The 12,192-nt window shown below is 37.7% G+C and overlaps 1 protein-coding gene across 1 annotated transcript in view; it reads left to right on the top strand.

The window, feature by feature from the left end:
* rxfp1 (relaxin family peptide receptor 1) overlaps nucleotides 1-12,192 on the top strand; it is a 64,281-nt gene that overhangs the window by 33,287 nt on the left and 18,802 nt on the right. The window contains exon 3 of the mRNA XM_053324347.1: nucleotides 6,925-7,008. Within this exon, the coding sequence (XP_053180322.1) occupies nucleotides 6,925-7,008 (84 nt within the window). The remainder of the gene's footprint in view (nucleotides 1-6,924; nucleotides 7,009-12,192) is intronic.

The following is a 12,192-nucleotide window of genomic DNA, read 5'->3' on the forward strand; positions in this document are numbered from 1 at the left end:
TGCATCCAAATTCTTAGCCTGGCATTGTATGCGTGTGCATGTTTTAAAGGTACCCCATGGAGTTTTTATTACAAACAAACAGCTTTATTTACATTCAGCAAATCTCCCCAAAACACATCCTGTGGAAACTGAAAACTAGACTTGTGATTTGTACTTTATAAAACATTTAAAAAGCCTTGTTTTGTTTGTTTTGATCAGCTGATCATCTTTTCTTTCTCCCCTTTTATTGGTTGATTCCCATCTTTTTACTACCACTACCTGTTACCACACTTTTTGCCTCAAGCTTGTGGTGTACATCACTGTATGCTTCTAGAAGATATGGAGACCCACTTATCACATTTGCAGCACTATCTAATTTAGCCTACTTTTACTCTAGTCAGAATGGGCTAATGTGACCCTGAGACCTGCTGCAATAATTACAGAGGTCATCCTTGGGTTCAGTTTGCCTTGTCCAATCTGCAAAAAATAGAAATTCTCCTGGAAATAATCAAAGTGCAAAAATGGCATCAGAGGAAATTAGTCCACTGTTAATCAGCATCTCACTAATTTGGGGTCTGTTTTTGTTAATGGAGCTGTGGTACAAAAATTAAAAGCTTCAAGAGCATTTTGGCTGCAAATTAGAAGAGGCTCATGCAGCCACTCAACATAGAGACCTATTTCAGGAAGGACTAAACTCCAATTAGTAAGTAATTAAATTTCACTGAAACAGAATTCTGTGTGCATTGCACAGATGTGAGTGCTGCATCCTTAATTCACATGAAGTTCTATGGTAATTCTACTTCAGTGCAGTAATATCAACTCAAGGAACATACTATACACACAATTATGGAGCCTGTGGGTGTCAACGTTGGGACCCCGTGGGTGTCTGGAGCTTCTGACTGCAGTCATTATTATTTTCAGTGGTGATTGATTGTTAGTCACTGTGCCACTCTCTCCTCTCTCCCTCTTCTCCCTTTCTCCCTCTTCTCTTTCCCTCCTTTTCCCTTTCTGTCTCTCTCCCTCAACCCCAACATGTCAAGGCAGATGGTCACCCACCTAGAACCTGGTTCTGCCTGAGGTTAAAGGGAGTTTTTCCTTGCCGAGTACAATCTAGACCTGCTTTATGTGAAAAGTGCCTTGAGATAGCATTGTTGTGATTTGGCGCTATATAAATAAAGATTGATTGATTGATTGATTGTGGCTGGCAAATCATGTTTTAAGAACTGCTGCAAAAAGTTTTAGATGTCTACTATTAAACACTGAACACCATGAATTCAGATTAAAAAGACGTATACTGCACAAAACACTAGTAGGAATATGGGAATACTAAGTTCCCATACTGCCGACGATAAATATCCACTGACAGAAGAAAGATGTGCCTGTTGTTTGTGTTTCAGTTTTAAAGTGAACCTGTAAGCTCTAAGCTATATTGTTGATATCCTGTTGATATGTGATAATAACACATTGGACACAAAGCTCCAACATAACTTAATGTTGTATGTCATGTGTACCATCAAGCCTGGCCCGGTTTAGTTCAAAACCAGCACAGTCTGAGTTGGTTGGGTGTAGAGCCATTCATAGAATTCAGGTCAGTGACAGTTTGTCGACTTCTGTCCTATATTTTTTTGCCATCACTCTGTTTTTGACTTTCTGCATGTAGAATCTGCAGAAACAGAATCAAATGAGAATCAATCAGTCAAACACTAGGGATTGAATTTGATACCATTTCATCAAATTTAAATCCAGCATTAAATACACTTATTAAATCTTTTAAGTAACCAAAGTATAAAATATCTAATCATCTTATGTTGACAGAAAGATAACCATTTTTAGTGACAGCCTAATTAACGGTTACAACCTTTATGTAAAACCTGAAAATTAGATGGGCGGCATTATATATAATAACACATGTTAATTATATGTTTCAGCTATAGCCCTTCACGGGGGACTTACTTCACTCCAAATACTGACTAATGATTCAGAAATATTAAAGTGATCAGATTATAATGCTGATATAAGTGAAGATAAATAAAGTTTCACTGAGGTGTGATGAGTTAGTTAGTCCCTTTAGAGAAGAGCCACCACTGTGAGACTGTAATCCACTCTGTGTCACACATTGGTGTTACAGATTAATGTGACGTCTAACTTAAAATCGTTGTCTAAGATAACTTAACAGACAAGCCTTTCAATTTAGACGTTACATAATTGATTAGTTACAGTTGATCTAATCTGCCACGAAGAAGTGCTCGGCAAAAAAGAGAAGCCTGCTATCTCTGTTTTGTATTCATGCCCCTTCAAAATAAATTCCAATTACTTTGCTGATTGCTTCATTTTCACATCTAACTCTACAGCAGGTCATAATTTGAATGCTTCCAATACTGCTTCATGAACAAATATTTGCAAAACTAATGGCATTCACTTTGTGCTAAGTAGCAAATGTTAGCAAGCTAAACTCAGAGGGTGAACATAGTAAACATCAGCATTTTAGGATTGTCATAGCGATCTTGTTAGCATACGGACATCAGCCCTTAATACACAGAGCCAGTAGTGTGGCCCCAAGTCTTGTTTATACATTCAAGAGCTAATAAATTCATGCTGAAAGTGCTTGGAAAGTTTCAGGGGGTAAATGAGGTTCCTACTGCTCCTTATTAGGTGTTTCATATTCAAATATTGTTCTGCATTATCCAGTTTGTGCTCCACTTCACTAAACCCACAAAACCCTCATGCAAAATAAGAAGACTAAAAGAAAAAAAAAACATGTGTTATTGAGGTTTCACTCCTCAATAAGCTGGATATAATTAGTACATAAAGTGCTACTTGGAAGTTTGTGAACCATTTAGAAGTTGCTCTGTTTCTGCATAAACATGACCTAAAATGTGATCAGTGCAAGTCCTAAAACTAGATAAAGAGACACCAATTAAACAAATGAGACCAAAATCGTGCACTTGCTCATTTAATTATTAGGGGAAATAATCCAGTGTTATGCAACAAAAGTATGTGAACCTCTAGGATTATTAGTTACTTTGAAAGGGAAAATGGAGTCAAGTGTTTCAGTCAATGGAAGGGACAGTCAGGTGTGAATCTGGGAAACCCTGCCTTATTTACAGAAGAGAAATCTGGGCTTTCACTATCAGTGCCTGAGCTTTACAACACAGGTTTGTGGAAGTGTGTCATTACTCAAGCAAAGGAGATATCTGAGGACCTTAGCAGAATAGATGCTCATACTGAATAAATGAATGAGTCTTGACCAGCTAAGTCTTCCATCTGTGAACTTAAGCTCAGTAGACAGTGGGGCATGAAATAAGACAATGACCATAAACACACAAGTGGCCCTACCAAAAGATGGTTAGAGTGGAAGAAAGTCAATCTTTTAGAAAGGCTGAGTCAAAGTCCTGAAGTACAGTAGCTGGTTCATGCCAAGAAGCCCATCAACATTCCTGAGTTTGGACTGATCTGTAAGGAGAAATATGGACTAAAATTCCTCCAAGCCGATGTGCAAAGCTAATAAAAAGTTACCGGAAACATTTGGTTGAAGTTACTGCTGCGAAAGGGGGTCACACCAGTTATCGAAAGTAAGGGGTTCACATACTGAGTTGAATGTTTTCATCGTATTTGTTTAATTGGTTTCCCTTTATCTAATTTTAATACATGTGTATAGAGCACATTTTAAAAGGTTTGCAGACTTTCAAGCACTGTATTTCAAATGACAACATATTGAATGCTAATACAGACTAAATTAAATCAGACAACATTGATTTTAAAGGCCCTATCCTTAATGGCGTATTAGAGAGCACATTGTACACCAAGGTCACATAATGTAAGAGTCCACTAGAGCCGTATTTCAACTACACTCCATTGTAAACAGACAGGTTGTTTGACCATGTGAACTTCACGTGATTCAAATCCAGCCAATTCCCAATTGTGTTATTGTGCCATGGTCATGTTGTCTCTGCCTATAGAGGGATGGAGCTTTGTCCAAGGACTGTACCTTTAAATCAATACTGCCTGATTGTGCTGCAGGGGAGTCTTTTCAGTGGGCGGTTTCTTTGTATTTCACTATGAGCATTATTCTAGTTTATGTTCATGTTTTCCGGCTCAAATAGTGATGTGTAGTGAGATTTATAAATAATTATTGTACATTTCAAATACCGAATGTGTCATATCACTATAAAAGAAAGAGATAGCCCTTCTTGCAGGCCACACAGGACAATCTGATTCATGGTGTGGTTATTGTTGGTGCCACTGTGATTAAGTTATTCTGTGCAAGGGTGGTTATTTTATTTAAGGCATGCTTTGACTGCAGGAACTTTCCCCAGGGACTAAGAACATTATTTCCTCTGCCTGCATTTTCACCATCCACACATTTCCAGGGTTTTTTTTTACTCTCAAAAAAGTGCTGCTGGTGGTGGGGGTGGGGGTGGGGGTTGCTTCAACTTGTATACAGCTTCATTCATAAAACACAGAAGTGCAGTGGTATCAATATAGGACAAGAGAACAATATTTCTCTTCATTTGTTAACTTTAAAAGTAAAGTGAGGTGTTTTTATTGGCTTCCTGACTCATTATGAAAAATAGAGATAGATAGTGGGACTGAGCTGAGAGCACGAGTGAGCTAGAGAGTATATAAATAGAGAGTGACTAGTGGTCATGAGAACAAACTGGTGAATGAGATACAATTATATTCTGATTATTTCATGGTCGTTACGCAGAAATAAATAACTATGAAAAGATGATTTACTTCAGATAGTTTAATATTCCTCCTCTGCATTTCTCCTTTTCAATAATTAATTTAGAAAATACGAGATGGACACAGCACATCACATGTACCCCCTCCCTCCCAGCTCCCACACATACATATCAGGTATAAGGCAGAAAGCCCTTTCATCTAGCTTTCCATAGTTTGTTGACCATGGAAATTGCATTTGGAATAGAAGAGTCTTTGTAGATTTTTTTCCTTGCCGTATGTACTTTATAGTGCCACCCTAAGGGAAGCAGCTTGAACTCACAATGGAGGGGATGGGTGTCATCATCTGATATTTCTAATATATCTATGTGCTGTAATGCTGTGTAGGTTTTCTAGTGTTTTTTTGTGTGGTCTTCCTATAATTGTCCCTGCCATTTTGACAATTCTGGACAGCTTATTCTGGTATGGTCAGTCAGGTGACCATACCAGACAGAGATGTTGTAATCAGGCTGACATATGTCCTTTCAAGAATATTACAGCTGACTCCAAAGCCCTTTAGTTTCCTAATTAAAAACAATCTTTGGTTGGCATTTTCAGAGAAGTTCAGCTTATCATCAATGTCTGTACCCAAATACATATCTCCACAGTTTGACTGCTTAGTATCAGTGGTGTGGAGAACCTGTTTGATTAAGAATGACCTCCTTTGATTTACCTGCATTGATTAAAAGTAAGCTAGTACACCACTGTTCTAGCTCAAAAACATATTCAACATAATCAGATTCTTGTGGAACAGTCTCACTAGTGCCATGTCATCTGCATATTTAAATCATTTAAAATTACTATGATGAAGTGCCATTTGATTACACAGAAAACAAGACAGGGGAAAGAACCCATCATCCTTGAGGAGCCCCTGTATTAAGCACTAGTTAATTCGAGGCCATGTCCCTGACGCAGACTCGTTGTGGGCGGTCAGTTAGGAAGTACTTGATCCAGTGCACCAAACCCCCATCCACCCCTAAGTCAGTAAGTCTTTGCAGGAGTATATAGACTTGCATTGTGTTAAAGGCTGCAGTAAAATCAACAAATAAAATCCAAACATTTGTTTTGCAAATGTTTGGAGACCATGTTAACCATGGTCAGAGTGGCATCCTCAGTTCCTCCATGAGGCTTATAAGCAAACTGTAGAGGATCAACAGAGGATCAATTTCATCCAACTCATGCAACAGTAAATATAAAAAACAGCAGGATAAATCTGTGTTCTTTCCTCGTGTGTGGATGCTATGTTTAATGCACCACCATCATTTTTAAATTCTAATTTTCATGATCTATCTGGTTCCTCAGCTGTGGCAGTATAGGGAGGACAGCTTTGTTTGCTTTTGAATTCCACAGGACAAAACCTTTTTTTTAATTTCACAAAGAGAAAAGTTGAGTGTGTTTTCCAGAGTGTCAGATGAGCCCTTTCATCTCTCACAGTCTCACAGTGGGGGTGATGGGAGTGATGCTGGCCAGACCAAACACTGGGCTCCCCAAGTGACAGATGTCCTGACAAAGATAAAGAATAAACAACAGGTTGCCAAGATATTAAAATGACTTATTATTATTATTATTATTATAGCTGGATATGAGATTGAATACACATACCCCTCTTCTCAACCACCCCTCTCTGTCTCTGTCTACAAACATATTACTCACATGCAAACAAATATACATACACACACACACACACACACACACACACCAATGTAGCACACAGCTGGACCCCTGCTGTTAGAAAAAAAAACATCAAAGAGACTGTAAAAAAAAACTAATGTATGAGAGAGAGAGAGCGAGAGAGAGAGAATTTATGTATGTAGTATGTATTTAGTTAATACAAAGGAAGACATACACGTGCAATTAAAAAATGGTGGCTGGTTTAAAAAAAAAAAGTGGCTGGTAAAATTTGGAATTAAAAACCAATAGTACAAAGAGCAACTTTAAGGTTTTGGTTGTCAGAGCTGCTCCCACATACTCACAAAAAATTCTACCCTGTCCTTTCATCTTTGATATACATTTTATGGAAAATAAACTTATGAGGATGGAACAATTGGTGTGTACTATTTTGGAGTCTAATCAATAACCCACAACTGTGTGCAAGAGTGAGAGGAAGTATCTACCCTGTTTTCTGACAGAATGGAAGATTTGAACTACCTCTAAAACATGTGACGTTTGAAAGATAAATGGGTTGTAAACTGTGTTTTTGTCTGTCTTATTTTCTTTTTCCAGGAGATAACAATGGATGGCCCCATCTTTTTGACAAGTATTTTGGAATGCCCAGCCATAACACTGGGACCAAGTCCAATGTATGCCGTAAGTACTTTGCTGCAAATACACTGTAAACTGCACATTTCAGGATACTTTTTGTGTCACTGGATGGCAGGGATATGAATGTTCTCCTTTCCTTTGTTTATCTTTTAAGCTACAGTGGCAATTAATTCTTCATGCTTTTGTCTCCATGTGATATGCTTTTGTCTCTCACTTTACATAGCTTCCTGTGCATCAGTGTTTTTTTCTTGAAAAGACTTCCAACATTCAAATTTAGAGCAAGAATAATTCATAGCATTAATAGTAACATAGTTGACATTTATAAAAGGTCAGTATTTCTTATCTAAGAAACTGGACAGTGTAAAAACACTCAACAGAGCAACAGTTTATGCATTTGCTGGTGAGAAGTGAGTGAGGCATCATGTCCGGGTGACTCCTACTAGTTGATTGGGATGTATTTGTGGAGGAGATGGGGTCAGGAGGTAAAATGCATAATGCTCTCTCAGTGAAGCCTCTCACTGACAGACAAAAAGAAGTTTATAAAACGCAACCATCCATATTGGCAAATTCTTAAACACATATAATTCTGGATGTGGGTGTTCAAGACTGGCATATAGCAAGGTGCACATTTAGTTTTTGTGAGCAAAATTTAAAAAAAACAAATGTGATCGAATGGACAATTATTGTGTGATTGAGAAATTAGCTTTTTGCTTAAGTGAACCTCTCAGGCTTATTCCCTTTCAACAATCACATTTTTCATCAGAGGTGTAAAATTTTAGCTTTACCAATTGTCTCATTCATTAAAGTCATATGAAGTGTTATCTATGAGAGCCCACATTCTGGCAAACACAAGTCATTCGAGTCATGAGACAAACAGACACTGACAGCAGCTACTGAAAGACCTTGGTAAAACTAAAAATAGCAAAAGCCTTGTCGTGTATCAACAGTGACATAAGAGAACATGAGGAAAGAAAATGAGGAAATGAGCAAAACCTTTAGTCATGTCGCTGTTTACCTGCAGTTCTTCACACAAGAGAGAGCAGAAGAGACAGTGAAGCTTAAAAAGGATTTAAAAAATACAATAAATAATGCACTTAATATAATATGATTTAAAAAACTCAATTTAAAACAAGTAGAAAGTGATGAAAATGCATTACATTAATAATTAAATGGATTAAGGATTAAGACAGACTGTGCTCATATAACCATACCTCACTGGCCCAGGAAGAAAAATAATATGAAGTGCACTTGATTTAGTCGTTTGTGCACACTTAATACGAATTAATCCAAACTCCTAAATGAAAAATAACTGTGTATTATATGAACATTTTCTCCCCATGACAGCTCCAAGATCGATCCTTAAACATTACAGAGAGCGTAAAAGCTACAATTTGTGTGGTTTTAGCAGGTGGAGGTGCATATACATACCTCTCCTAAATTACAAAATGCCTTTCATGTATATTGAGTGTAGCTGTTTTCACATAGATTATGATTATGGTAACATGCCTCTGAATAATCCAGTTTGGTTTGAGTACTGAAGACACTAGAGAAATGTCAACATAAGATTTGCCAAATTCATGTTATACCAAACACAATGTGTATATACAGTACAAATAAAAGATGAGTATACATGCATGGATTTTGGGTTTGGATGAAATTGAAGTTAAATTGTTGTCTTTGCGAGTTACTGTAGCTCATTTACATGCATACTTCACAAATAGTAGTAGCATAGAGCAAAGTCACATGTCCCATGAGTATGTTGCTGAGCTGTGTTCGTTTTTACAGGTTTCTTTCTATCCACCTGCTTCCGGTAACTGTAGCAGGTGTGCAAATTAAATTAAAGTAGTATTAGGACTGGAATCACTTTACATTATGTTGAATGATTTTCGTCAGGGACATTAAATCAAAGGTATTTCATTTTGATAGTTTTAAATTTAGCTGGCCATTGACTTGTCAGACTTGATTTGTGTAAAGATAAAAAAGGGAAGCATGGCCTAATTGTTGACATAATTATTGCTTTCATTTGCCATCTGTACTAAATTACCAAGTCCTAAACGTTCATACCAAAACAAGTCAGAGGAAGTCAAACTGTCACGTTTGGTTTGGCCATGCTCATTGAGTTTTATAATTTTCTTCTCACGGTAAAGTTCAAATAAATTTCTCTCAGCTCAAACTCCTTGGCTCTTGAACTCCTGTGACAGCAGTTTAAAAAGTAACATCCATGCTGTGTTCACTGAGAATCCACACCATCCAAATGTGTGACAAAAATGCACATAACAAATGAACATAACTTTGTATCTCTAAAAATAAAGCCCAGCAGGGTTTGCATGATGTACTAGACGAGGGAAGATGATCAAAAGTCTGTGTCTGTCCAGATGGTTGGAACATGGAAACTAAAGACAGCATTTTAGTGCTTGTTTTTATTTTTAATGTTATATTTATATCTTCCTATCCATGAAATGTTCTCTGTCATTGCTGTAATTTAGCAGCTATTAAAAACACACTCCAACCCTAATAGCCTGCACTTCATAATTTAACTAATTGGACTCTCCAGGAAACTAATTGTCAACTCCAAGAAGCAATGAGATTTAAATTATATTTTATATTGACTCAAATTTGGTCAAATGTTATGAACAGGGCTCTTTGCTTTGGCGGATGCTTTCCTTCACAGCTATTTGAGGCAGGATGTTATGTTCTGGTATAGCAGTCATATCAGTAATTTCAATTGCTTTCCATCAGCCTTCTCCACAGGAAATAACTCAATCACTAGACTATCATCCCTCTTCTTGTTGTATCATACCATAGCCGTCAAACTTCTCTCTTTGAGCTCCTATGTGTGAAGCATTTACCTCCACATTTATCTTAAAGGGGACATATCATCAGTCTATATTCATATTCTGGGGGTCTACTGTTGTGTCTTTGCATGATTTACAGTTCCAATTTATTTTGTCTTACGAAGCCCCTCGTTTCAGCCTCTGTTCTGGAACGGGCAATTTTAGCTCCTGTCTCTTTAAGGACCCCTCTCAATGAGCCCACTCTGTTCTGATTGGTCAGCTCCAGGAAGTTTCCACTTGGGTGACTATCAGCAGCTCTTGAGGCTATGTAGACAAACATTAGTTGTAGGATTTCACTTCTTTTTCTCATTATTCAGTCAAATACATCTATACACGTTCAACCCCAAATCCAGTCTGAAATATGGGAGTGGACCAAGCGTTGTAGCTTTGGGTCTGAAAACTGAATCTAATGAGGAAGTGACTTAATCTTGCATCCTCTCTAATGGCCAGCAGGGTTCAACTGGCTCCAAAAAGAAGTCTGTGTACCTGACTTCAGGGCTCAGCAATTAGGTTCAACCATCGACCAGATTTTCCCTACAATAATTATTAGTGGGACTCATGTTGCACAAGCTGGATAAAAATGTTTTTTTTAATATGTTTTTGGTGGTTTATTTCTTTTGATTCATTCAACCACAACATTTATTAAATTTATTTTAGGGGCACATTTAGGGGCACAGCAGTTTGTGTTAAGACTGTTTTGGCACCAAAAAAAGGGACTCCTAACCATGAACATATCTTCTGTGTTACAATATGATTGAATATCTTACCCACACACAATAAACAACAGTCTGCTTCATTTATGGTTGAAGCATTGAAGCAATGTATTGTCATAGATATCAAGATACCTGTGTCATAAATATCAGAAGTTAAAGATGTGAGTAGGTCATATTTTTGAATTTACACAAACCTTGTGGATTTATGAAGAGTCCTGCAAACAATTTGACTCTGTAAAAAGGAAAACATCATCTTTTGTTAAGGCTCCAAATATGTTTTGTTGGGGAGCTAGATTTACCCCACAGGCCACCATTTGCTTACCACTGCCCTACTTCTTACTTGATTTAGAGTACAATAGACAATAAAGCAAGGTATGCTTTCAGGCATGGCTACCTTGTGATTGACAAGTCTTTATCCCAGTGGTGCGTGAGGTGCTGTTGTTGGACCCTGGGGAGGTTCTCCCTATAGCTTCACGCTCTTATCAAAATATGGTCACTTCTCATCACTTGTCACTCCAAAAACCAAGATGGTGACAGTTAAACTTGAGGCTTCAAACGGGATTGCACAAACTAGTGGGTGGTGTCCATTATTTTCATACAGTCTACAGAGTAGACACCATGAGCAACCTGTAGCGGACACAGCATCAGTACGGCTCAGAACATCATCTGGTCAGAGTCACCTTTGACCCTCAGATGAGTGAATTGGACCAGGTTTGATATAGAGACTGACGGCGTCTCTCGCTTGGACAAACAAAGATCCATTAACATTCCATGGAGCAACCAAAAGTGACAAGAACTACATAAAAGTAACGAAAGACAGATTTTGGTGTCTCTTTTGGACGTCATAATTTATCGGAGAGACTTCTTCCATCAAGTTAGAGTCACACAGACCACGATCATAAACTAAAAGACACATTCCTGACTTCAGCCTCTGTGTCTCCTGAAACCACACAGAGCATGAAAGTGAGCAAATTAGTGTTAAAAACAAGAATATCTTAATAACCCATGGAACAACCTCAGCAACAAAGACTACAAAACACACAGAAGTTTGTGGACATGCGTAAACAATCTGATGCCATCAAGAAAAGGAAGTAGAGACATTTTTCATACCTTCATCTCAATTTTTGAAGCTTTGATCATATTTAACATAGACGTCGGATATTATAAGAGTAGAGAATAGGTTTTACTTGATTTTTTTACTGGTGTATCAATGTCAAATGTGTTCTGCTGCTATAGACCAGAAACATTAGTCTAGACTTCTATTGTATTATGTGTGTAGGCAGCTCAATCCATATCTATGCATAGAACATGACGCAGAAAGAGTTTTTGTTCCTTTAAGAATACAGCTCCACAGGGTCACTGGTGAATACAAAGTCCTCAACCACCACATCCATTATTCCATGGAGGTGATCTATGAATAACGTTTTCCTCCATCTCTTTTGTCCTTACACTGAAAAACAATCTTCTTTATTCTGGTTTCCAAGTCTGAGAAAAAAAACTCAAATGTCCTTTTAGCAGTCCATTTCCTTTATTTGACAGCTTCCTATTTGAAAATGAAGAGACATCCCCAGTCCCTTGGCTGCCATTTCGAAGCAGACCTTCTATCACATTGCACCATGCATGTGTAATCAGCTTTGTTGATGAAACTGTTGTTGCGTAAATATCATTCCACTGTTGTAGCC

This window comes from Scomber japonicus, chromosome 8 (assembly GCF_027409825.1).
Source record: "Scomber japonicus isolate fScoJap1 chromosome 8, fScoJap1.pri, whole genome shotgun sequence".
Taxonomy (NCBI): domain Eukaryota; kingdom Metazoa; phylum Chordata; class Actinopteri; order Scombriformes; family Scombridae; genus Scomber; species Scomber japonicus.